The sequence below is a fragment of the Cibotium barometz genome, chromosome 2 (assembly GCF_041138505.1).
Source record: "Cibotium barometz isolate CiBa-2024 chromosome 2, ASM4113850v1, whole genome shotgun sequence".
In the NCBI taxonomy this organism is placed as follows: domain Eukaryota; kingdom Viridiplantae; phylum Streptophyta; class Polypodiopsida; order Cyatheales; family Cibotiaceae; genus Cibotium; species Cibotium barometz.
Genome location: NC_141047.1, coordinates 57,444,773 through 57,472,360, shown reverse-complemented (window position 1 = coordinate 57,472,360; position 27,588 = coordinate 57,444,773). Strand labels below are relative to the sequence as shown.

The window sequence follows — 27,588 nt, the reverse complement described above, 5'->3', positions numbered from 1 at the left end:
CCACCCACACATGGTAGAAACAATCTTCAAGAGAGCACGTAGGAAAAAAGAACACTACACAGGGTATGTGAACCATGAGTTTCATAAGTCCAATGCATCCCAAATAAAGGGAGCCAAAAAGAATAATCCATAAACCTGAGGATAGATCCAAATTCCTAGAAAAGAAGTCCAGGAATCCATAGACCTGTATACCATAACTTCTACCACATACTCCGTGCTAACCACACACCTTGGAGTAGAGGTGGACTTTATTCATAAAAGCATCATATCCATGAGATATCCAAAGATTTCTTCTCTATAAACTCGGACAGATTCGTCCATAGAAATTGCTTGTGAAGCCTAATATCTATATAAATCTCGTTCAAGAAAGAAATCTCCATAGATATAATCCATCCCAATAAAGGGAGCCATAAACAGTGTTTCCCTGAAACCATCTCAAGGCAAACAACACCACCTTTCTCCTTGCATGGCTATACAAGGGTTAGTGAACATCGAAAATACTTCATAGTAAATAGCCAAAGCACCAACTTTGCAAACTCAAAGTATACTTGCTTTTCTTTGCCAGGTTGGTCATGAAGCCAAAAGAAATATCTCCTCACCATATCCTTAAGATATCCCAAGATATATCTCCATATAGCTTGCTTGTAAGCTTGATAATATAATCCACAATATCCATATGGAAAGAGTGCTAAACGTGTGCACATAAAGCCAACTCCATACTTCCAAGATAAATTTTGTGAATTCACAAATCCTTAGACCAAGCTGTCTATTGCTCATGCTCTTGCTTCATAGGCTATGAAGTGGTTGGCATGCTTAATAGCAATGATGGTAAGTGTGGTCCCCACTTGAGATCTTTTCTCTTCCTTATTGATAGAAGGAAGCCTCTACTTCCAAGAAAGCCTATGCTCTGACACCAATGTAACTCGCGGCGGTTGCCCGGGGGACTAGGGCCTTTGACACACTTGTTGATACCATCAATGCATATTAAAACATTTAAACATGGCCACAACCTTAACACATATCCATCATCACTTTGCATAAAACATAAAGCTGGACAAAACATCCACAAATGCTGAGAATGGAGCTCGTACATGAGACACCGCATAGAGGCCGGAATGGGCCGACCCCCCCCTTGGAGTATTTTATTACCCAAGGAGAATAATATCATGTACAAGCTTTGAGGGCCTTACTCTCCCCACGGGAGATGCCGGATTATCCATATACAAATGCCATAACACAACCCAACACAAGGCAACTGAGCCGGAACATAGGCTGTAGAAATGCCGAGCCAACCGGCCCTCATGGTGGTGGTTTTACACTGTCCCCATGCCCACACAAGTACTTGGGGTAGCCCTATGGGCTGGGCCCTTTCCTATAAGCAAACCCTAACTTGTCTACACAATGATATGGCATCTAGTACCATACCAAATACACAGAATCACTGACATCATTCCAGAGGGATACCCACAGCGCGGACTGGCACTGATTCATGTGCAGGACGATGCACACTTGACCTTGGACTCATGTGTAAGACAATGCACGCTTGACCTTAGACGGCTGGGATGGAACCCTGGCTGACTTTGTCAAAATACGCAGCAGAAATGACAACCAAATGTCACCAACTTGGACATTTCCCAGTATGAAAGGGGTCTGGTGGACTCCAGGGTGTCTAAATATTTGGAAAGTACAAAGCTTTGGGAATGGGGGATTATCCTAGAATACAAAGGACCACACTCCTAAAATTTAGGAGAGTTGCTATTTTTGGCCCGACTCCGATGGAAATTCTGTTCGCGTCATTACATCTGGAATTGAGCAAATACTAAGAGTTGGCAAAGTGCCTATGACAGAATGTCTACCAGTTGGGATATTTTTAGAGATAAAGTTTACAGAAGGACCCATCTCTTAGATTGGGACATGTGGCAAGAAAGTGGACCAAAGTGAGACAAGTGGAAAGACACTTGTTAGAAAGTGGATCAAAGTGAGACAAGTGGCCTCACACTTGTCACTTCAGCTGTTGTGTGGCTTTCGACTTGTCATTGTAGCCTTCTCTTGCCATTTTAGCTCATGGGAGGCCCAAATCTATAAATTGGAGCCCTCTATCTTCATTAATAGAGGCTCTCTTGCTGCACACTAGCCTCTACCACCGTTGAAGGCTTCTCTAATGATGGCTACTCTCTTTCTCTCTCTCTTGAAGGCTGTCCATGAAGAATACCGGCTATTGGGGACTGATTTGGAGGCTTCCATCGCGAAGAACTACTGAAGGCAAGGGTATTTAATCATTTATTATGATTTCTAGCCCTTGTACTTGTTGTACCAGTCCTTGTACCAGTTGTACCAGCTTTTGTACTTGCTGTACCACCCATTGTACGGACTGTACCAGATTTTGTACTTGTTGTATCACCCATTGTATCGGTTGTACCAGCTTCTGTATTTGATATACCAACCACTCTACCTGTTGTACTAGTCATTGTACATGCTGTACCAACATTTATACTACTTGTACCTGCTGTACCAGCCACCGTACCGACTGTACCAACCACTGTACCAGTTGTACCAACCATTGTACCAGCTGTACCGACTGAATGGAGAGTTGTACTTGCTGTACCAGCTCTATTGCATGAAGACCCGTGGTTTTTTTGGGGGAAGAATCAGTATGCTGTATCCACCAGCCATGGATAGGCCATGGAGGGTTGTAGGACAGCCCTAGGGGCAGGCTAGGGGTAGCATACAGGTTGTCCAGCCTTTTATGGGTGTAAGGGCAAGTATGGGGCAGCCCATACAGGCGGTTGAGTCTCCAAACAACATGCATACAGTGCCCAGGCGTATTAGAAAACCCAGCCAGCCATGAGAACATGCGCTGATTTATTGAGCATTTAATGGCATTAATTGCTGATTTATTCAGTCGTGGGCAGAAATAGAGACAACCGTCTGGACTTAAGCTGGCCGACTGCGTTTATTGGGTAGTATAAATACCAAAGCCACAAATCATTGTGTTATCTCATCATTCACCAAGAGCTAAGGCAAACAAGGGCCAGGACAACCAAGAAGTTGCTAACGCAAAGGGGTGAAGGATTGCAGGTCAAGGGCAGAGTTATCTCAGCCAAGAAAGGTCAAGTTTTCCTGTATTTTCTTTTCAGATTTGCATCATTCTTGTTAGATATCCGTAACGCCGCTACGGGCGTTACCACAAGAGGGGACTGTTGGGGTAAAGGCGTTATGCCCACCCTTATAGTGTGTACAAGCCCATAAGTTATAGTACATAGTACACTTAGTACTTTTAATGTACTAAGTGCACTATGTGTACTAGTGCAATATACATGTGTGATAGGGGAGTCACACACTCATGCTTTTCATGAGTTGACTTATCCCCACAACTCTCTCTCTCTCTCTCCCTTGCTTCTCTGTGTATGTCTCCCATGAATGAACTCTAAACCCTAATTCAGGTTTCTCCCCATCAACTGGTTCAAAGCCACTTTTTTGTTATGCACTTTGCCAGAGAGTTGGGACACATTCAGGACAGCCACTAGCAATTCGAATGCTATGCTGTCATATGCAGATGTTGAGGGTGCTCTTCTTCAAGAAGAGATGAACAGGAAAAACAACTCTGTTGGAAAGTCCAATGCAATGAATGCACGTGGGAGATCCCAGCAAAGGGGAAAAAGCCAAGAAAGGGGAAGGAGCAAGTCTCGCTCCAAAAAGGATTTGGAATGCCATTATTGTGGCAAAAAGGGACACATCAAAAAGCAATGCTACAAATGGAAAAATGATCAAAAGGAAAAGGGAAAAGGCAAAGACAAAGAGAAGGATGAAGCCAAAGATGTAAAGCCAAAGGGCAAAAGTGGAGTCAAGATCGAAGAAATCAATGTGTCACATGCAGGTGGCAGTGAGGATGAGGTCCTCTTTACATCTTCACTTGATGCCCATTCACTTCTTACAGGTGGTCATGGTATGCACTCATGGATCATTGATTCAGGTGCCTCCTTTCATGTCACAGGTTGCAGAGACTTGTTTGTCAGGTATACTGCTGGCAATGAAGGAGTGGTTTATTTGGGTGATAACCATGCATGCAAAATTCTTGGCAGAGGTGATGTGAGGCTTGTATTTTCAGATGGCTCACAGCTTATGCTCCATGATGTCAGGCATGTGCCTGAGATCAAGAAGAATCTGCTTTCTACTGGACAGCTTGATGATGCTGATTATGTTACCACATTTGGTAGTGGAAAGTGGAAGATTAGTAAGGGCTCACTGGTTGTTGCCAGAGGCTCTAAGGTGGACACTCTTTACTTCATGCATGCAGGTGTTTGTCACCATGCTAATGTAAATGCAACCGAGCTGCCGGAAATCTCTATGTGGCATAGCCGGTTGGGACACATGAGTGTCAAGGGAATGGAGCAATTGTCTCGTTTGGGTTACTTGCCTTCTCTAAAGTTTTCAAGTTTTCAGTTTTGTGAGCATTGTATTTATGGTAGGCAACTACAGTGCCCCCACAAGAAAGCTCTTGGACAGAAAGATGCTCAGTTAGAGCTTGTGCATACAGATGTATGTGAGATGCCTCAGCTTTCTTTGGGAGGAGCAAAATACTTTGTGTCTTTTATAGATGATGGCACACGCAAGGTGTGGGTTTATCCTCTTCGTTTGAAGAGTGATACATTCTCAGTGTTTGAGAAGTTTGTTGCTCTTGTTGAGAATCAAACTGGCAAAACACTGAAGGCTTTGCGTTCCGACAATGGTGGAGAGTATACGTCCAAACAGTTTCAGGACTTTTGTGATGCTAAAGGCATCAAGAGGGAGCTCTCTACTCCTTATGATCCTCCACAAAACGGGACAGCAGAGAGGATGAACAGGACCATTCAGGAGAAGGTCCGCTCTATGTTGTCACATGCTGCATTACCTCATGGTTTTTGGGCTGAAGCTGTTATGATAGCCGTTCACCTTATAAACAGGTCACCTAACACGAGGCTTGGTGGGAAAGTGCCAGAAGAAGTATGGACAGGGAAGCCTCCGTCATACAAGCACTTGAGAGTGTTTGGTTGCGTTGCGTACGTGCACATACGCAGGGAAATGCGCACCAAACTTGATCCTAAGTCTCACAAATGCATATTCCTAGGATATGGTGACAGAGGTGAAATGGGGTATAGACTTTGGGATCCCATGAATAGAAAGATCATACGCAGCAATGATGTCATTTTTGATGAAACATGCATGTATAAGGAGCCTGCAAGGCAACAGGAGCCTGGCAGAGTCATCTTTGATGATGATGGACATCATGGACAACAACAAAGGGCTGTAAATCAGCCATTACAGCAGGAAAACCAGCCCTTAAATGGTGCTGAAAATGGTCCAAATGGACAGCCAGATATGGCAGAAGATATCCCTATGGATATACCACAGTTAGAGGAGATACCGGGCATGATTTTTCAGCCTTATGGCATGGAACAGGAGCCACCAATGGGTGATATGCAGGCTGGACAGCAACCTGCAAATGATGGTCATTGGGTACGGAGGTCCACTAGACCCTCCAGAGTCCCTGACAGGTTTGTTCCAGGGGTTGACTATTTGATGCTTACTGACTGTGGGGAGCCCTCATGTTATAAGGAGGCTTTACAGAGGGCAGACAAGGCTCTATGGGAGCGTGCCATGAAGTCAGAGATGGATTCTCTGCATAAAAATGGAACTTGGAAGTTGGTGCCTTTGCCTGCAGGCAAGAAGGTTTTGCCATGCAAGTGGGTATACAGGCTCAAAGTTGCATCAGATGCTAAGCCAAGATACAAAGCCAGGTTAGTGGCTAAGGGCTTCAAGCAGGAATATGGTGTGGACTTTGATGAGATCTTCTCTCCAGTGGTCAAAATGACCACACTTAGAGCTGTGTTGGCTTTGGTTGCGCATGATGATCTGGACTTGATTCAGATGGATGTGAAGACTGCTTTTCTTCACGGTGATCTCCATGAGGAGATATATATGCAGCAGCCAGAGGGTTATGCAGTAAGTGGAAAGGAGAAGCTTGTATGCAAGCTGAAAAAGAGTCTTTATGGGCTCAAACAGGCACCAAGAGAATGGTATCATAAATTTGATACATTCATGAAATCTCAGAAATTCAGGAGAAGTGACATAGATCACTGCTTGTACACCAAGAAAGCTTTGGATGGCAGTCTCTTGATTCTCATTCTGTATGTTGATGATATGTTGATTGCCGGGAAATCTCGTAAAGAGATGGATGCCTTGAAGCAGAGGCTGCATCAAACCTTTGATATGAAGGATTTGGGTGATGCTAATCACATCTTGGGTATGCGGATACTTCGGGACAGAAATCAGCATGTGTTGTATTTGTCTCAGAAGGAATACATTGGCAAAGTCTTGCAGAGGTTCAATATGGACGGGGGGAAGAAAGCTAGTACTCCTTTGCCTCCATATGTGAAACTCAGTGCTATGGACAGCCCACAGTCGGATAGTGACAGGGCTGATATGGCCAAGATTCCGTATGCTTCAGCTTGTGGCAGTCTCATGTATGCCATGGTTGCTACTAGGCCGGACATTGCATTTGCAGTGGGAGTGGTTTCTAGATACATGGCCAACCCTGGCAAGAAGCATTGGGAAGCAGTGAAAGGTGTCATGAGATACCTGAAGGGCACACAGGATTTGTGCATTTGCTTTGGCAAACAGGATGCATTAGTGCATGGTTACACGGATTCGGATTATGCCGGTCATCCAGATAACCGGAAGTCTACTACCGGTTATGTGTTTACATTCACAGGAGGTGCTGTGTCATGGATATCCAGGATGCAGAAGTGCACTGCCTTATCTACTACAGAGGCCGAGTATATTGCAGCCACAGAGGCTTGCAAGGAGGCATTATGGCTATCTCGGTTAGTGGTTGATTTGGGCTATACAGGGGATATTCCATTGTTGCATTGTGACAGTCAGAGTGCCATCCAGTTGGCAAAGAACCCTGTCTTTCATGCAAAGACGAAGCATGTGGATGTGAAGTATCACTTCATCAGAGAGGTGATAGAGAACAAGCAAATTCAGCTTGTTAAGATTCATACGGATGACAACCCGGCTGATCTGTTGACGAAGAGTTTGCCTCCGGAGCGGTTTGCTCATTGCAGACACTTGATGGGCATTGGATGAGGCCATTTTCAGCCTTGATATGGCCTTGTATATTATCATGTACATGCTGATTTTTTTTCCTTTACTTAAGGGCACTTTGCCTTTAAGTGGGAGGTTGTTGGGGTAAAGGCGTTATGCCCACCCTTATAGTGTGTACAAGCCCATAAGTTATAGTACATAGTACACTTAGTACTTTTAATGTACTAAGTGCACTATGTGTACTAGTGCAATATACATGTGTGATAGGGGAGTCACACACTCATGCTTTTCATGAGTTGACTTATCCCCACAACTCTCTCTCTCTCTATCTCCCTTGCTTCTCTGTGTATGTCTCCCATGAATGAACTCTAAACCCTAATTCAGGTTTCTCCCCATCAGGGACGGCCTCTGGCTCACCACCTAGCCATAGAGGAAAAATGAGGATTGCCTGTCATGACCCTGTGTTTTTCTCTGGACAAGATGCAGATGTGCACGGGGACATGGTGGACAGTGTGAATGGCATCAGGTGGGAGTGAAGATGGAAGCCCATGTGCGGATAACCCCATGTGTGAAAGGGGGCAAAGGAATTTTAACTTAAAAGGTTTTAAAAACCTTTAAAGTAATTTTTAATGCCATTTATGAAGAAAACGTGGCCCATAAGCTATTTTGGGGCCACGTGTGCTTTTTGGGAAAGAAGAGGGGCTGGCAAGCAAGGAGGCGCCTATCCCTACAGCAGGCGCGTGTGCTTTTTGGGGTGGCTGCGTAGAACTGGACTGTATGCTGGCTGCGCACAGGGGATTGTTTGCAGGTCTGCACGACTGTACGGACAGGACTGAAAACAGGCGCTTACAGGCTGTTGTGCGCAGGCAGCTAAAGGGCTGTTGGAGGTGTAAAGAGCTGGCGGCTGGACTACATGCAGGTCCTGGGGATCGTGGAAAAGCAGTAGGCTGGATGGGCAGCAACGCTGGCTGGTTTTTCTCTCTCTAAGCACACAGTCGGGCTGCAGCACACAGCACACAAAGGCTTTTCCCTCTTTGCAACAGGCTGGCAGGTTGGTAGGGCAGCACGCACAGTCTCTTCCTTTCTCTCTCTCTCTCTCTCTCTCTCTCTCTCTGCTGAAGAGTAGACAAGGGCTGGTTTCTTTGGATACAAAGGTGGACAGGGGTTGGATTTCCATGAACATAGACATCATGTCGATGGCGTTCATCTGATGGAACTTTCAGTTTCTCTTTGCTTTGGATTCGGGGCTGTTTTGGGACAGTTTATGGGCTGTTTTTGTTTGGCTGCAAATTCAGCTATGTACTTGGGTTTCCGGTTGCAAGTACAAGGTCACTTGGTTATGTTTCTTGGCATGGGAGTGAAGCAAGCTCGCATGGCTGCGTGCTCATGGAGCAGATTGTTTTCTCTTGCTAGAAAGGAACAGTGGGACCTACAGTTATGAGCATCTCTATGTTGCCAGATGTTTCATGAGGGAACAGGTAACTAGATGTATGGGAAACAGAACAAAAGTTTCAAAGGGAAACAGGCCCAAGGGTTTCATGTGGAAACAGGTCGTAGGTTTTCTCGAAGAGACATGTTTTGGGTTTCTCCAGGAGATAGGTCACATGCAGGCAGAAGATACAGGAATGGACACATGTTTGGTACAGCCTTGCTACTGATAGGACAGGGGACAAGGAATCCATGACAGAGATGGATAGTACCCTTGGAAGGTAGAGAGGGTTTGTACAGGTGTGTCGACTGTATGGTATGCTGTGTTGTGATGCGAGTTCTCTTTTGAGAGACAGTTTGGGAGTTTGCGTTGTGATGCAGAAGCACTGGATGTGTCAGGGTATGATGGTGTTCATAGTGTGAGAGGCTATGGATGGTTGTGGCAGCCTTGATCATGGGAGAAAGCTTCTGTATGCAGACTCAATGTGAGAAGAGTCTTTCGATATGAACAATGGCTGGACTTGTTTGTGGATGCCGTGTGGACAAGAAGCCAGATGCAGGTTCTTTGCAGGCTTCAGGAGTTCTACTGGGACGGCTGAATTCCCAGCCTTATATTGTAATCAAAGCTCTTATAATCAATTAAAGAAATACCGCAAGGGGTGCCACTGCGATTTGGGGCCAATCGGTGTCCGTGTACTGTTTGCAGGAGCACTCTAGCTCCCCGTGTTTGTTTTCCTTTTCTAGGTCCTCAATGGTGTTGAAGTGTTTTATGTGCGAGTGTTTGTTTCACCGCCCTTTACTTTCTGAAGGCCGGTTTACATTGCCCCTCATCCCCCAGGCTATATAGTGTGTGGCCTGCCGTCCACTCTAGCCTGGCCGCCCATGACTCCGCATGGGCGTCCTCTCCCACTGAACCCCGGACATGGCCATCCGGTCTGGCGTCGGTCACAGGCATTACAGCCTACGTGACATTACCCCCCCCTTAAGAAGAGTTTTCGTCCTCGAAAACAAACTGGAAATTGCACTACGGCGTTCCCAGGTAGCTACCTCCTCATCCCTATCTGTCCATTTAACAAGTACCTTCTGGTACACTTTATGTCGGGTTTGTCTGTCTCGATACACAAGAATCCTTTCCGGTTCATGTGGTATCTTTGGTGGAGTGATCAATTCCACCAAAATATCTAGAGAAACTACGTTCTCTAACCCGTGAACTGATTTCTTCAGTTTACTAACATGGAAGACAGGATGAACTTGAGAACTCTCCGGTAACTCAAGTTTGTAGGCTACGTCCCCAATCTTCTTAAGGACCTTGAAAGGACCACAATATCTAGGAGAAAGTTTATCACACTTTCCCGTTTACATGGTTGCTGACTGCGCAGGAACCTTTAAAAATACAAAGTCACCTTCTGCAAAGGTCACTTGTCTGCATCCTTTATCGGCATAAGTTTTAGCGCGATCCTGAGCGCTACGAATGCTCTCTCGTGCGGCTCTGAGCATATCATTCATATCTTCAAGGAAAACCTTGACAGATTGAATCTTCTCCTTTTCTAGGCCTACAGCCATCGGAGATCTCGGCTGGAATCCATACATTAACATGAATGGTGTAAATCCAGTCGTCGCTGAATGCTTGGAGCTGTTATAAGCAAACTCCAATATGGGCAAATATTCTTCCCAATTTGATTGCTTCTTACTTACATAAGAACGCAACATATCCTCGAGTATTTGGTTAACCCTTTCTGTTTGACCATCAGACTCCGGATGATCTACCGTACTCATACTCAGAGTAGTATCCAACTTTTTGAAGATTTCCCTCCAAAAATGACTGTTGAACTTTCTATCTCTATCTGACACTATATCTGCGGGTAGGCCATATAGCTTGTAGAGAAGTTCAATAAAGAGTTTTGCCAACTCTGGCGTTTTAACAATTTTCTTCGTGGCAATAAACTTTGCCATTTTTAGTTAACCTGTCCACTACCACCCACACCGAGTCATTCCCTCGACTCGTCTTGGGTAAACCGGTAATGAAATCCATGGAAATGCTTTCCCATTTCCCTTGAGGAATCTCCAGCGGATGGAGTAGTCCTCCAACCTTAAGACGTTCTGTTTATTGACCTGGCACTTACTGCATTTCAGCACATAAGTCTGGACGTTCTTAAACAAACTAGTCCAATAAAACTGTCTTTTTACTAGTGCATAGGTCTTCTGAATCCCAGGATGACCCGCACTTGGACGATTATGACTTTCTTTAAGAATTTGGGCCCAAAAGTCACCAATAGTTCGTACATATATTCTACCCTTGTAGAGTGAGTACCCGTCGTCGTCGTCAATGGGGTAATTAGCATATTTTTCCCACGTGTCCGGTCGAGCTCGACCGCCGCTACGGGCAATCCGACGTACTGGGGAAGTCATTGGTAAGCAAATTTCTAGTAGTACTCATGCAAGCCGTGATTTGGTATTTCAACCAAAATCCCAAGGCAAATTTCATGCCTTGATTTTGCATCATGTCATTAGCACAGAAGCTAATGTACTGGAGAGCACTCTAGTAGCGTAAGTTCTTAGACTATGCTACTAGATATTTGTAGACTACGCTACCATGTTGCATCACCAACTTGTTAAAACTTCTCCTTGGAAAGCTCTACGGCCATAGGAGAAATAAACTAGAGCCAATCTAATCATGCATCACAAGGATTAGTTCCAAAGCTGAGAGATACTTTCTCTCTTAGAGTAACATCTTTGCACAAGCATATGCTCTAGAATCTTGTTGAGTTTCTAACTACCATCAATCTACGGATGGTTAAACTCCACTCTAACTCAAAGTAAATGTAAGTTTTGAAAATTTCCTTCAAATATAACAATCAAACTTCCTATCTCTTATGCCATACTATATATGCGGGCAGACCATATAGTATGTGGCAGGGTTGCAGGAAACGCTAGCGTCAACCGCGGAAACGCCGTTTCAGCGTTTCCTGCAAAAGCGAACGTTTCCGATACGCGGAAACGTGCAGAAACGGGACACGTTAATTATATGCCACGTGTCAAATCGCCTTAGCAAATTAATTTTTTTTAATGCTTTTTCGTTTCGCGTAAGTGACGCGTTGGTTTTTTAACGCGTAGAAATAAAAATTGCGTGTTCTCTGCGCGTTCGTTGCTCTTTCTCTGCGCGTTCGTTGCTCTAAATCTGCGCGTTGCGTCGTCTGGCGCTATCGTCGTCTATCAACAATGCGAAGCAAGACTTGGCCCAAGCATTGTCTACATAAATGGGCAGACCACTTCAGCATTTGTACTCTCTTTCTCTCTCTCTCTCTCTCTCTCCATCACCATGTCTGCCTCCAATGTCACTGGAGAAACAGTCTGAGGGTAGAAATCCTAGGAAAGAGTGCTTCTGCTTTGATTGTGCGCCACGTACTGTGATCTTTGAGCATTGCAAGTGTCCACTTATCATTAGAGGCTATCTATCCCTTGACCACGCCATCCGAGAGAGAGCCCGCAAGTGCAAGTGTCCGAGCATCATACTCTTACCAGAGTGGTTGTGTGCTAACAAACAGGACACTGCTTTTCCACCAATCACCCGAAGGAGAGCACCGCTATTTTCTTGAACCTCGCCACAATATGTTTTCCTCACCATCTGCTTCACAAGGTCCTCCACCAATAGGGTTTCGGCCAAAAACACCACATTCCCCGGAGCCTTTATGGAAGTACGTGACAGAGAAAGGTGCATTTGGTAAAGGTGGGACCAAAAAATGGGCTTGCTCATTTTGTAATCGAGAGTTTGGAGGATCCTATCCTCGTGTGCGCGCACATTTGTTGGGGATCACAAAGGAGGGGATCCAACTTTGTTCGAAGGTTTCACCAGAAGACAAGGCACGTATGGCTAGAGAAGAGCATGAAAGTGCTAGCAAAAAGAAGCAGAAGATCACTCATGCTACACATGCGTCCGGGAAGCAATCCTTGTCGCAGCCTTCGGTGGAAAGTATGTTTCAAAATGCGTCTAGAGAAGAAGTGGACGAGGCAGTGGCTCGCTGTTTCTATGCTAATGGTTTGTCCTTTACTCTTGCCCGTTCTCCATACTTTCACTCCATGGTTTCTGCTATTTCTTCTTTTGGGAAGGGTTATAAAGCCCCAAACTATGAGAAATTGCGGACCACACTCTTGGAGAAGGAGCGAGAAAGAGTGGCTACTTCCCTCTGTCCAGTGGAGGCAAGTTGGGCGGAGTATGGCTGCTCCATCATTTCAGATGGGTGGACAGATACAGCGAAGAGGCCTTTGCTTAATTTCATGGTGTCAAACTCTCATGGAGTATTGTTCAAGAAGTCCGTGGACACAAGTGGGAACCAGAAGACAGCAGAATTCATAGCGCAGCTTCTCAAGGAGATTATTATGGAGGTTGGCCCTAAAAACGTGGTTCAAGTGATCACAGACAGTGCAGCAAATTGCAAGTTGGCCGGTCAACTCATCGAAGAGGAATTCCAGCACATCTTCTGGACTCCTTGTGCAACTCATTGCTTGAATCTTTTGCTCAAAGACTTATCTATAATTGAGTGGATGAATACAGCTATAAACAACGGTAAGAATGTGCAGCAATTCATAGCCAATCATGATGCTACGAGGGCAATGTTTAGCAAGCATTCCAAGCTTAAGCTTATAAGAGCAGGCGATACCAGGTTTGCCTCAAACTTCCTTATGCTCCATCGACTTGCCAAGGTGAAGGAACCCTTGAAGCATCTTGTCACAAGTCAGGAGTGGGAGAAATGGAAGAGCCAAAGCAATGCTGCTCAGGAGGTAGAGGATCAAATTCTTTCAGCTTCATTTTGGGAGGGGATTGAAAAATATGTAAAGGTTTGTTGGCCAATTATGGCCATGCTTCGCATTGTTGACAGAGACGAGCCATGCATGGGCTTTGTGTATGAGGGCATTGACCAGGCACTTGAGAAAATCAAGGAGACGCTCTTGGAGTATACAAGTGGTGAAGCAATGCACGAAGAAATTCGTGCAATTGCAGAATACAGGTGGAATATGCTTCATTCTCCCCTTCATGCCACTGCCTTTCTTCTCAATCCTATGTTGTTCTTAAAGAATGCACATAAGGATAAGGAAATCATGAGAGGATGGAGGTATACCTTGGACAGGATATGTCAGAATGCCAATGAAAGGACTATCTACAAGGCTCAATTGGCAAGGTACATTGGGAAGCAGGATGATTTTGCAGACATTGACGCTCCTGGGGACATGCTAAAGTTATCTCCTGTTGCGTGGTGGCAAATGTATGGTGTAGGTACTCCTCAATTGCAAAGATTAGCTATAACTCTCTTGTCTCAAGTTTCAAGTGCATCCGCTTGTGAGCGGAACTGGTCTACATATGGCTTCATACACTCCATCAAGCGCAATCGCCTTGGCCATAAGATGGCAGAGGATTTGGTATATGTCCATAGTAACCTCAGGTTAACCTCTCGAAAAGATTCATCATATAAGATGGGTCCATGTCATCAATGGGATGTCATAGAAGAAGATCCCATAGATGAATGGTCTGAGCAACAAGTTGATGTAGAAGACTTGACTCCAATGTCTTGATCTATGAAATTTGAGTTTTCTTTATTCTTTTTGCCTATGTCAATTTTCAATATAATCATGTTAAAACTCATCCTACCCCCGACGTTTCCTACTACCTATGCTCACCGTTTCCTTTGCCGTTTCGACGTTCGACGTTTCCTTGCCAGAAACGTTTCGTGTGACTTAGGTATGTGGAGATGCTTGATAAAGATTCTTGCACCACTACGGGTGTCTGGAGTTACATCCAATCACTTACAATTCTTTGTTGCTATTACCAGACACAACCCTTCAAGTATTGTCTGGACTCACACAACTATTCGAGTTTATGTGATATTTGAGGATATCCCTCCTTTCCCTCAAGAAAGGTTTTTTGTCCTCAAAAAACTCTACTCTCAAGCGGACTACGCGCTAGTGTCATAGGTCCAAGAACAAATCTAGACCGTGTTTAATATCATATGTTATATTCTTGAGTCCTTCCAAGAAACTTTTAAACATCTTACAACGAAGATGTGGTATAGTGTCTACGCACATATGGTGGTACTATTGATAAACTGCTTTGCAACAGATCAGTGGTTTCACACTTGTAACAAAGTGCTTCATTGTTGCATATTATTACCCTTCATAAGCGGTTACACACTTATGAATCATTTGGGTGGGTTGTACCATCTATCAAGAAAATTTCAAACTACTAATAACCACATTATCAATCCACAGATAATGATTGAGCTTGCTGCGAAGCCATAGGTTGCTAGATAATTTATGGTAATTACACAAGCCCAATGTCTTATTATATCATACATTCAATATAAATGCAAACATCACAGTACTTCGTGATGATGAACTTAGGAATTTCATCCTATCCCTGTTTGGTGTTGGTATGAAGTATAACTATGAGAACATTATTTGCTGCCTCCTCATTATAGCGGCAAAGCTACCTACCCATCACAGGTGGCAATCTCTACCAAGCTATAACCAATGACAAGCAAATAAACGAATACTTTTGTAAGAACTTCATAACCATATGTCACACCAAACTCATAATCACTACAAATTAAATGCCAGGGCTTGCAAAATTGAATGTTATCTGATAGGTAGAGGGGATCATCAAACTACGGATGACCTCGACAACTCACTAGGACTAGTGATGTGTAACTTTTAAGTTACTCCACTCTCCTTGCTTATTCCATACCATCGAACAAATCGGTCCCTCGATTTGAGCAACGTCAACATATTTATGAGTACCTCGATACTCATGGATTGTGGTTCGGTAATTTAAAATGTTGATCTAGAGTATCTTTCACTCGAGGATCTTAATGTTATTAGCAGTTATGTATTAGTAGTGAGTAACTACGTACCCACTATCATCACACTAGTAGCTCCATACTAGTCTGTGAGTAACTCCGTACCCAATGGCGTACCTCCCCCGAGTGGGAGTACCATATACAACCATCTATAACAAGATGCTTAAGTCACTTGCTGCTAAGAAGTGACTACACAAATTGACCCCTCCATTGCACATTGCAGTACAATTTCTGGTATTACAACACGAATTTTTGGATGTCCTTATCATAGAGGTCAACTTAAAAACTAGTGCATAGGTCTTGTGGAGTCTCGGCTGACCTAACCACACCACTGGTGACTTCCTACAAAAAATGTGGCGCCGAAGTCACCACCTATGTACTTTAACTCCGTAAAGTACATGGTCTTCATCTATCATCTATGGAAAGTTGTAAAACATTCCTGCGATGGATATTTATCACCCTAAAATCATTGTGCACTATTTTAGTGTGAAGAGCTTTTTTCCTGGGTACCATGGTTCACCCCAAGCTCATCTTTTGCTAAATTCTCCGATTTAACAAAAGATATGTTTGCCTCCGAACACTCCAGTTCAGCCCCAGACTTTGAGTTTACTTCTTAACACTCCGGTTAAGTTAAAACTCACCAGATACAGTAGGATTTACCACTAAGCTCTCCGGCTTAGCCTTCTATCCTAACTCAGCCCGAGTTTATGTACACTACATATGTCGGATCCGATACTAACAACAACTAGGCTCATCTGGAGTGAGATACTACTCACTATTGCCATGTAAAACCTTATTAAATCCTAGAAATGCTCCACTCATTTCCCAGGGGTCATACGACTTATAGGGTTTACACGCACATGAACTTTGTAAGCAAAATAGCCTGCCATGCAATATTACAATTGCTTATGTAGGAAAGTAATATATTTCCCAAATTCATATGGTAGCAACTAAAATGTGCTCACAATCGCACACTTATGTTGAACATAGGCAAGACTACACTTGCAAAATGCTATAGGGCGTCCCCCATGCATGAAACTGTCCAACCAAACTAGTCTTACTGCTAACCTCTAGATTTAGATCACTCCGGAACTAAATCACTCTGTTAGCACTAGTACACCATCATGGTCTTGCTACCTAGAGCTTCTCCGAACTCTGTAACTGGGTTTTATCCCAACTTATGGCTATATTTGGTAATTTTCAAAGTTCAAATTTTATCTTGCACACTTTATCACTACAGACAAGTGTACATACAGACCTGCCAAAGAGTCAAGTTACATGCACAAGCCTTGGCGTCCCATTCCACCAAGACTACAATCGATTCCGTGAGAATTTGATGTCCCATACCATCAAATTACCACCAAACCAATTGATGTGACATATAAAAAGGCTCTTTCCCCCCTCGAAAGATCACCACAAACTCTCGAGCAGTGGGATGTCGACGCATGGCAATAAAAAGAAGAGAAAACCATGCTAATAAGTTTAATAACAGTTCTCTTCGATCAACTTCTAGCATTGAGCATTACATCTCAAGACTATACCCCTTCAGATTTACCTTTGATTTCTACAAATCAATCCTAAATCTGCTTTTATTATGTAGGCGTATGCTAATCCCTCAGATTAGTACTCCTAGATAAACCAAATTGAGTACTGCTAGCAGCACTGCTAGCCCCTTTATCCCAAGTAATACACACCTTAGGGATTACTTTTACAAGGCAATCTACGTGACTAAATCAAACTAGTCACTACCTCTAGGCCCAAGTAGTGACACTATTTTGTTACTTTTAACAAGGGCCAGCTTGCCTCTACGGGCCAGGGTTCTCTTGTTGCTACAAACAGTAAGCAACTTGTTTGGACACAAGGCATAACCACATGACAATTCTAATAAAGCAAATATACCATTCGTGGTGGGGGCCCTACAGAGGGTATTCAAGACCCAATACCGTGTCCTCTCCTCTCTCCCCCTCTCTATTTTCTGCACATCTTCATTCAGTTTTGTGCGTTAATTCGGTCGCGACAAGTGTGCCGATTTCTGAGCATTGAAGTTACCGAGCTCCCCCGAAGCTTCCGCATGTTATAGTGGTATCATAGCCTACTTCAAGTGCAAAGATTCAGCAAAGAAACCAGAATTTTTTCTCGGTCGTGTGGTTGGTTTTCAGACGCCGGTGGACTACCCCTTTCGGAGTGACTCTTGTCCCTCGAAGGACGGTTGGTTTTCAGCCTCCGGAAGCCTCCGGACGTCTCCCACACACAGTGGATGGTCAGATTGCGCTCCGGAAAGGAAGTGCGTTTTCCTGCTATGGCGAGCTTCGACGACGAGAGAGACCAAGAACCTTGGGACCAGAGTGCACCGGGCAACCCCCAGCTAGGGCACCAGGCTTGAATATTATAGATATGTTCCAGCAGATGATGCGAGCAATCGCAGACCAGACGACCAAGTTGGAAGAGCAGAAGGCGTGGATCCAGGCTCTGGAAGAGCGTACCCGTTCTCCAGCGTCGCGTTTTCCATTTTCTCCTCCCTCCTCCTCCGTACCCCAGATTCCAGATCCTCGACACAGGGACCCTCTCGTAGGGTCACGACCGCAGCCGAGCTCTTTGCTTGAGTTGCAGATGCGTGCATTGGAGATCCGACAACGTGAAGACGAAGCCTTGCGATGCATGGAACATGAGCGTTACCTTAAAGCTTTGGACACCAGATTGACACCAGCGGTGCCCTCGAATCATTTTCTCGAGAAAATGAACTTCAGTAAGTATAATGGTAAACTCAACCCCACAACTCTTTATTCATGGTTGCACCAGTTTGAAGCTTACTTTGCCGCAGTTAGAAAGACAGATACTGACAGAGTGATCTTAGCCGGTTGGTACTTGGAAGGTGAGGCCATTCCTTGGTGGACTCAGTGGGCTCATTCCCACACCAGATTAGGTATAGCAGCTTATGTGTGGGACGAGTTTGTCCGCGACCTTAAGCAGCGGTTTCTAATGCCTCACTACCTTGAGCGACTCGAAGACGAGTTCAGGGGAGTGCGTCAGAACGCGCAACCAGTCCTTCAGTTTGCCAATAGAATTTCGACTTTATGTTTGGAATTACGCTTATCTGATTCAGACAAGAAAGGATAGTTTTTATATGGCCTCTTGACACGCAAATCCAGTGGGAGGTGCGTATGTTTAGGCCAGCCACCTTCGAAGACGCACTCTCGCTTGCGCAGAGTGCAGAAATGAAGCATAATGGTGGCAAGCCCAAGACTTCCCAGCCGGCTACTCCCAAGGCTACCGCCTCGGAGGGAAAAGGCTAGAACTAGACGGAGTCTTCCCCAGGACAGAGCCCGGGAGCCTCTGGCTCCAAGAACTCGAACAATGTGTCTAAACTTACTCCAGACCAGAAAGCGGAGGCAGGCAAGACAGGTGGCAAGTTGAGTGCTGAGAAGCTTTCTGAGTACAAGAAGGAGGGTAGATGTTTCTTTTGTTATACAAAAGGACATACTTCTTGGGAGTGTCCTAAGAATCCTCCAAAGCCCGCCGCCGTTGCCTCCACAGCTTCCGTGGTGAGCCCAGCTTCCACATAGACCCCAGTGGCTGCCCCTAGTTCTTCAAATCCCGGTGCTTCAGTTGGAGCAATTATTAGCCAGGAACTCGAAGATAAGCAGAAGGGCGCCCATGACCAGGAGTATGAGTGCAACGAATTGCTCAAGTCCTTTGGCTACATAGGTGGCCAGAGAGTCGTCGTCTTGTTTGACAGCGGCAGCACGGAGGATGTGGTCACGGAACATGCCGCTAGGCGTGCCCGTTTCGACCTGACTTCGGTGGACAAATAGGTTGAGGGTTTTAGCACAGGCATGACATCGAGCGTTAAGTATGAAGTTCTAGGTGCTAAATTAGTTATTCAGGGCATAGAATTTGTGCGTGATTTTATGGTTGCCTCTCTTGTAGGAGCAGACATAATTTTGGGTATTCAGTGGTTTCACAAGTTTCTTCCCGATGTCAAGTGGGACAAGTACACGTTCCAGATCAATCGGAATGTGTCAAACACCCCAGTGACCATTAAGTGTGATCCAGGAATTCCGAACTTTTCGCTCACAAGCCACTTGCAGGCTAAGCGAGCAGTCAGGAAAGGCGCACATTGTGCGATGATATACATCCAGACAGCCCAGATGGTGGCCAGTGCCCGAGAAGTACTCGGCTCTCCATGAAAAGTTCCAAAAGATTTTTCTTGGGGACAGTCTCCCTCCCCAGGAATTCCGAACTTTTCGCTCACAAGCCACTTGTGCAGGCTAAGTGAGCAGTCAGGAAAGGCGCACATTGTGCGATGATATACATCCAGACAGCCCAGATGGTGGCCAGTGCCCGAGAAGTACTCGGCTCTCCATGAAAAGTTCCAAAAGATTTTTCTTGGGGACAGTCTTCCTTCCCAGCTTCCCCTGTCCAGACTGGAGGACCACAAGATTGATCTCCTCCCAGGCTCGGAACCCCCGAGCAAGTTTTCGTATCGCCTTTCCAAGGTAATGGAATCGGAGTTGGACCGCCAACTCCAAGAATTGTTGCAATATGGCTTCATCTGTCCCAGGGTGTCGCCATTTGTAGCCCCGATCTTATTTGTCAAGAAGAAAGATGGGTCTTCCCATTTGTGTCGATCATCGTGCACTCAATAAGTTGACTATCAAGAGTAGATTCCCGATACCTCGAATAGATTATATTCTCGAGAGGCTGAATGGAGCAAAGGTGTTCTCGAAACTTGATTTAAAGAGGGGGTACCACCAGGTGAGGATTGTGGAGAGGGACATCCCCAAGACAGCCTTCCGTACGGAACGAGCCCACTATGAATTTGTGGTCATGCCATTTGGCTTGACGAACGCCCCAGCTACATTTAACCGCATGATGCGTGTTTTTTGGGATTTAATTGGAAAGTGTGTACTCATATTTCTGGATGACATACTGGTATTTTCCGCTACGGTTGAGGAGCATGACATTGATGTGGAGAAAGTCCTTAGGTTGCTGGAAAGCAACGAGCTCTACGTCAATGAAAAGAAGTCGGAATTTTATTTGTTCTAGGTGCATTACTTGGGGTACATAATTAGTGCAGAAGGCATGCGACTTGATCCGGCTAAAGTGGCCAAGATTGTCATTTGGGAAGTACCTCAGACAGCATATGACATCAAATCCTTTGTGGGTATATGCCAGGCATACTCCACCCACATAGACAAGTTTTCTGACCTCTCGGCGGATCTCACCGATCTGCTAAAGGGTGTGAAGATAAGAAGGCAACGGATTCGAATGACTCCACGAGTGTTGGAGGCATTCAAGTACCTCAAGATGGCTTGTTTAGCACTTGCCTTGTGGGACGAGCCATTTCAGGTGATCACCGATGCGAGTAACATCGCAATTGGAGGTGTGTTACAACAGAATGGTCATCCAGTAGCTTACATGTCTCGTAAGTTACTGCCCGTAGAGAGAAAAATTACTCAGTCTAACTCCTAGCAGTTATACAGGCCTTGAAACATTGGAAACATTTTCTGTATGGTCGTGACTTTGAGGTTCGCACGGACTTTCAGGCATTACGCTGGATTCAGACAATGCCAAGTGCACAGTGGAGTGACCTACAACACCGCTGGAGCCAGATATTCTAGCAATTCGGTTGTATGATTGAGTACCTTCGAGGAAAAGGCCAATCCAGTGGCCGTGCTTTGAGCAAGAAGGAACAAGTGACTTCGATTCAGACTACTAGACTCGACCTTGTTGGTACAGGACTACATGGCATGAAGCACACGTACACGGATTCTGAGGAATTTGGTACACAGTGGGAACAGGCACCACAGGACCATGCCATTTTCTAATACGCGATGGTTGGCTTTTCTACAAAGGCCGACTGTGTGTCATGAAGTCGTTCAAGGCAGCTCTTCTCCATGATGCCCATGACGCATTACTGGTGGTCATAGGACATGAATTCGACTATGGAGAAATTGGAATGGCAATATTATTGGCCAAAGATGAGGCGAGATGTGTTTACATATGTACAACGCTGTGATATTTGTCAAAAGGTGAAAGCTCCTCGTGGAAAGAAGATAGGGTTATTACAACCCTTGCCAATTCCGGAGGGTCCTTTCCAAGATATTTCAATGGACTTTGTCACGAATCTGCCTCCCAGTCCGGGTAAGCGTAATATGCAGTGCTTAACTATTGTTGAACTAAAGGCAAATATGATTCCCACTTACCTTGCTAATCGTGGACATAACACTTCAGCACATCAAAGACCAACTGGTTGTATATCTCTGTCTAGCCGTCTGTCTGTGGGTGGAATGCACTGGAAAATTTCAATTTAGTACCAAAGTTATCAAACAATGCCCTCCAAAAATGACTGGTAAACTTGGCATCTCAGTCTGACACTATGATCCTAGGAATCCCGCCAATCGGGTACCACTGCCGAATGAACAACTGGGCAACATCCTAAGCGATCACATTGGCCTTGCAAGGAATAAGCATAACAAATTTGCTAAAGGGTGGCCAGCCCACAACCAAGGGCCATAAAAGGGAACAAATATGGGTAAAATATGGGCAGCATATGGGGATGAAATTCTGACACCCACTCTCATCATAGGATGATAAACAAACTCCAAGAAGCCGAAGATGAGGAGCCAAGGAAGCCTAAGACACTGGCTTGGTGAACAAATCTGTTGCATTCTCTGGTGAAGGACAATACTCCAAATGTAAATCTCCAGCAGGAACCCGTTCACAAACATAGTGATAGTAGATCTCAATGTGTTTCGTACGAGCATGAAACACAGGGTTCTTGGCGATGGTGATGCAACTCTCATTGTCACACCAAAGAAGAGTAGATCCGGTCTCCACAACCAAATCGCATCACATGCAACATAGCTGCAAGGTCGATTGGGTCATATTTGTGAAGATCGGTGCGCAACATGGGAGTAAGTCCCTCAACTGGGTCATATTTGTGAAGATCGGTGCGCAACGTGGGAGTAAGTCCCTCGACAAAAGCGTGTAGCTTGTCTTCTGGGGACAATGTGGAAATCTCCAGTACCAAGCTGGTTAACTGTGAGATATAAGAGGCCAATGACCCAGTTTGGGTCAAATGGCGTAAGCGAGATCATGCTTGAAAATCTGCATTGACAGGTACAAACTGCTTACGGATGACACACTCCAATTTGTCCCAGGTGTTGACGGTCTTCCCATCAGACAATCGCCATTGCCACCATAAAAATGCATTGTCTTTTAACAAAGACGCGGCAATGGTAATCTTTCGTGCATCGATGAGGTCCATGGAATTGAAATACAAGCGGAGCTTGTACAGCCATTGGTCAAGTGTACGCTTATTGCGTAGGCCGGAAAAGGGTTCAGGAGGTTTTACGTCCAGCTTCTTAGTTTTAGATGCTTGTAACAAGCGATAAATTACTTTTAAGTCATCGGCTTCTACCTCTGGGGGTACAATGTCGGTGTCTAGAGCTCGTACGTCGATCGAAGCCATTGAACTCGCAAGTTGAGAGTGTCAGGACTGCATCTGCGACGTAAGAGTCTCCAAAGTCTTCTGGAGTTGACTTTGCATAGTTGCCATTTGGTTCTACATCTCTTGCTGCCATTGGGTGAGAGTAGGTTCGTCTTTAATATGGTAAGGGATGCAACTGGATTACTTTGCTGAAGCTCCTGCTGGCGTTGTTGTGCCCTAGTGAGAACCATCGCCAAAAGAGCGAGTGGGTGCCATGGAGGAAGGCTAAGGCAGGGTTGTCAATGGAGGAGCAGGAATAGACCACGCGATGTAGTGTGGTCGACCAAGAGGAGAGAGTAAGGGGCTAGGATTGGGACTAGCAGCAACTGGCAGCAACTGGTGGCGAAGGAGTGGGCGTCCGAGGAGTATACGTGGGTTTGAAAGGTTGAACACTGAATTCCAAAGGAGCCTGCTCAGGGTAAGTATTAATCTCGTGGTAGACGAGAGATGCCTCCGGAATGGCGAGGCCAAGATAAGGGTGCCGCTCCAAGAGGAAATTGTAATGATGCAGGTCTCAGGGGCGAGGTATGCATCCTAAAAATCCACACGTCAAATGTGGCAACTTGGATTCGGAAATAGGCTGGAGGAGTAGAAGCTAGCTGTAACATGCGGAAGCTTCGAGGGAGATCGGTAACTTCAATGCTTAGAAATCAGCACACTTGTCGCGACGGAATTAACGCACAAAACTGAATGAAGATGTGCAGAAAATAGAGAGAGAGAGAGGAGAGAACACAGTATTGGGTCCTGAATACCCTCTGTAGGGCCCCCACCACGAATGGTGTATTTACTTTATTAGAATGATGCAAATCTGAAAAGAAAATACAGGAAAACTTGACCTTTCTTGGCTGAGATAACTCTGCCCTTGACCTGCAATCCTTCACCCCTTTGCGTTAGCAACTTCTTGGCTGTCCTGGCCCTTGTTTGCCTTAGCTCTTGGTGAATGATGAGATAGCACAATGATTTGTGGCTTTGGTATTTATACTACCCAATAAAGGCAGTCGGCCAGCTTAAGTCCAGGCGGCTGTCTCTATTTCTAAATCAGCAATTAGTGCCATTAAATGCTCAATAAATCAGCGCATGTTCTCATGGCTGGCTGGGCATTAGGCGCATGTTTTCTAATAGGCCTGGGCACTGTATGCATGCTGTTTGGAGACTGGGCAGCCTGTATGGGCTGCCCCATACTTGCCCTTACAGCCATAAAAAGGCCGGACAACCTGTATGCTACCCCTGGCCTGCCCCTAGGGATGTCCTACAGCCCTCCATGGCCTATCCATGGCTGGTGGGTACAGCCACGGCCTTCCTGGCCCTCATGGGGGTGGTTTTACACTGTCCCCATGCCCACACAAGTACTTGGGCACCTATGGGCTGGCCCCTTTCCTATAAGCAAACCCTAACTTGTCTACACAATGATCTGGCATCCAGTACCATACCAGATACACAGAATCACCGACATCATTCCAGAGGGATACTCACAGCGCGGATGGCACTGATTCATGTGCAGGACGATGCACACCTGACCTTGGACTCATGTGCAGGACAATGCACGCCTGACCTTGGACTCATGTGCAGGACAATGCACGCCTGACCTCGGACACTGGGATGGAACCCTGGCTGACTCGTCCTGGACTGGGCTCACAAGGGACCAGTTTACCATCCCAAGTCCTGCACCTTCTGTACACAGATGTCTACATGGCATCCAAGTGCGGGATGCACGTGACATCACCTTCTGCTTAACTTGACCAAGCTGCATAGCCTCCAAATAATCCATCAATAACGCCAGATAGTCGTCGAAAAACTCTTTGCCAAGCCATATCGCTTCGTGGGTCCCTCGGTCCTGAAACTTCGTGAGGAACGGTCTGTGTCTTCGGCCTGAGCCATGCTTGAAACGGTGCAGAAGGATCTATTCTGAAACCATAACTTCTATCCTTATTTTTCCCCTTTTTCATGGCATTTTTCCCAGGTCGGGTGCTGATGTCCAGTGGGCCAGCTCTTTACCTATAAATAGGTGGGCTGGTGTCATGGCCCTGTGAAAATGGAACAGTACAAGTGTGGGCATGGTGGTTGCAGAGTCGGAATATTTTATGATTCACATGGGGGGTGCCCGGACAGAGTTTAAGATGTGTGGACACCCCTAGGTGTGAAGGGGGGAACTAGAAACATTAAACTTTAATGTTTATTAAAGTTTGCCCCTAGGCCTTAGTGGCCCTAGGGAACTTATTAACGTTTGGGGCCCTAGGGATTAATTTTGGGAAGAGGGCCACTTTTGGAGAGTTTCTCTCTCTTCCCTCTCTCTCTCTTCACTTTTGGGGAGTCGTGGAGCAAAAGGGATTCACAAGCGTGGAAAAGCACAAGGAAGGAGGCGGCTGCTGATTTCTGAGTTTTTGCTGCTGTTTTCTTCTGTATAATCAGCTGTACTTCCCACGTGTGCAGTCCGTACAGCACTGTACGACTGCAAGTACAAGCTGCTGCTGAAATCTGCTGCAAGTGTTCTTCTTTGCTGGACTGGCTGTGCACAGGACCTGTACAGGCTGTACAGTCAGGTTTTCAGCAAGTACAGTACTGTACGGCTGCCGTACAGTGTACGGGCAGCAAGGTACAACAAGTACAGTTGCTGCAGGGGTGCAGACAGGTGCTGGACAGGCCTGGTTACTCAAATTCAGGCGACCAGAATCAGGACAGCCGACTGTTTGTGCAAGTACAACTCTTGGCACGTATCCCGAGGCAGTACAGACGGGTACAATGCTGATTTTCAGATATGTATTTTCAAGGACAGCATAAGAGTGAACATCAGGAGGAGGATACAGGCAAGTACAAGCACATGTGTGAAGCAGGGTTGTGGATACAAGTGCCTACAAGTACAAATTGGTGCTGTTGCTTCCTCCAGTGCTGTTTCACGAGCTGAATTTGGTAAGCTCCGTTTCTGTTCATCTATCTCTCTTTCTACTGCTTGATTTGCAGATATGAATTATCTGGCCCCTTGTGAGAGGAGGGGTATGGCAGATTGACAAGGGTTAAGACAGAGTTTGGACAGCACATGTATGTTTGAGCTGAGATGATGTATCATGCACTTGAGTTATGCCAGATGTATGCCCATGGCTGGCCTGCTTAGTGATCTTGGCTGATCAGAGGGAGGCACAGTGTGTTATTGTGGAACATAGATCTGTGTGCATAGATCCTCTGTGCTGAGAAGGATTTGTGGGCCGTCAGATTGGACTTACATGTGTAAACTCTTGGCTGATCTTTGTGTTGTACTCAGCCATTCATATTATTATAATTGAATAAAGAAATACCGCAAGGGGCGCCAAGCTTTGGGGCCAACAGGTGTCGCTGTGTTTTCAGATTTGGGCACTCTAGCTCCAATCTGCTTTGTTTTATCATCTAGACTACAAGTGGACGGGTGATTGCTAATCTACCGCACTCTGGTTTTCTATCAGAGGCCGGTTTCAAGGTTCCGTCCTCGGGACCAATCATCAACTTTCTGAAGGGGGTGAGCTTGTGGTTGCTTTGAAGAAAGCCATCGCTGAAAATTCAGCAATCATGTCTGATACAGAGGAAGAGTACTTCTATCATGAAGAAGAAGAGCAAGAGACTTCTCCTGAAAGAGATGTATCTGAGGATATTTTTGCAGGAGAACAGGCTGCAGATGTTGAGCCTTATGAGGATGTAACACAGCCAGAAGATGTGCATGGTAAAGAGGATGATGATGCTCGGTTCAAAGATCGCTTGGCTAGTGTTATGAATACTTTTATGCAGCTCACACAGAGCGAGAGATTTGCTGAATTTTTGAGATCTCGCACAGAACCCCGCACAGAGCCCCAGAAAAAGAAGAAGAAGGTTCGTTCGAAGAATCTTCCTCAGGGTCATAGTGGTGCCATCCCACAGGAACCATCTTTTGGCCAGTTTCCGAATATGCAGCATGCTTATGGTGCAAACTCTCAGAGTTCCTTCTATGGACAGCCACCTATTCCTCAGCAGAATATGCATCCAGGTTATTTTGGTGGTGGCTCGGTGTTTCAATCCATGACTGGGGGTTATCCTCAGGGAGGCATGGGTATGTATGGGCCTTTTGGAGCCAATTTTCAGCCTGGCATGCAAGGGAATATGTATGGTGGTATGCAGTCCGGTATGGCTGGAAATATGTTTGCAGGCATGCAACCTGGGATGCAAGGCAATATGTTTGGTGGCATGCGGCCAGGTATGCATAATGGAATGTATGGAAACATGGCTGGAATGTATGGTATGCCTGGTGTGGGAATGGGAAATGTTGACCCAATGATGGGTATGAATGTTGGGGGCAGCAATCTTGCGAAGCCACTTCCATATGATAATCTAACGCCTATGGGAAAGGCGAAGGATTACAAGGAAGGGGGAGCTGCAGTGAAGTTTGACACTTTCAGTGGGGCCAAGGATAAATTGAAGGCACTTACCTTTTTACAGCAGTTTGATGCTGCTTTTTCTGGTGGGAATTACACAGAGTCCTCTAAGGTGAGGAAAGCTGCCACTTTTCTCAAGGGCAATGCTTTGCAGTGGTGGTCTACTCTTCTTTTGCAGGGCATAGCACCCACCACATGGTTCCAATTCAAACAGGTTTTCTCTTCTGTATGGCTCACATCTACATTTGAGGTGGATGTTATGACCGCATGGCACAAGCTGGATGCTTCAAAGTGTGATAGTTTGGAGGATTATAACAAGAAGTTTTGGGAAGCTTTACTCCCAGTGACTTCTTATCGTGCC

General features: G+C 45.5%; 2 protein-coding genes across 6 annotated transcripts in view; both read left to right on the top strand.

The window, feature by feature from the left end:
* The window catches only part of LOC147641252 (uncharacterized), a 78,467-nt gene that overhangs the window by 22,182 nt on the left and 28,697 nt on the right, over positions 1 to 27,588 (top strand). The window lies entirely within an intron of this gene.
* On the top strand, positions 12,124 to 14,082 carry LOC147641253 (uncharacterized). The gene has a single exon (XM_086811958.1). It carries the CDS (start codon positions 12,124 to 12,126, stop codon positions 14,080 to 14,082), a length of 1,959 nt encoding a protein of 652 aa, XP_086668084.1.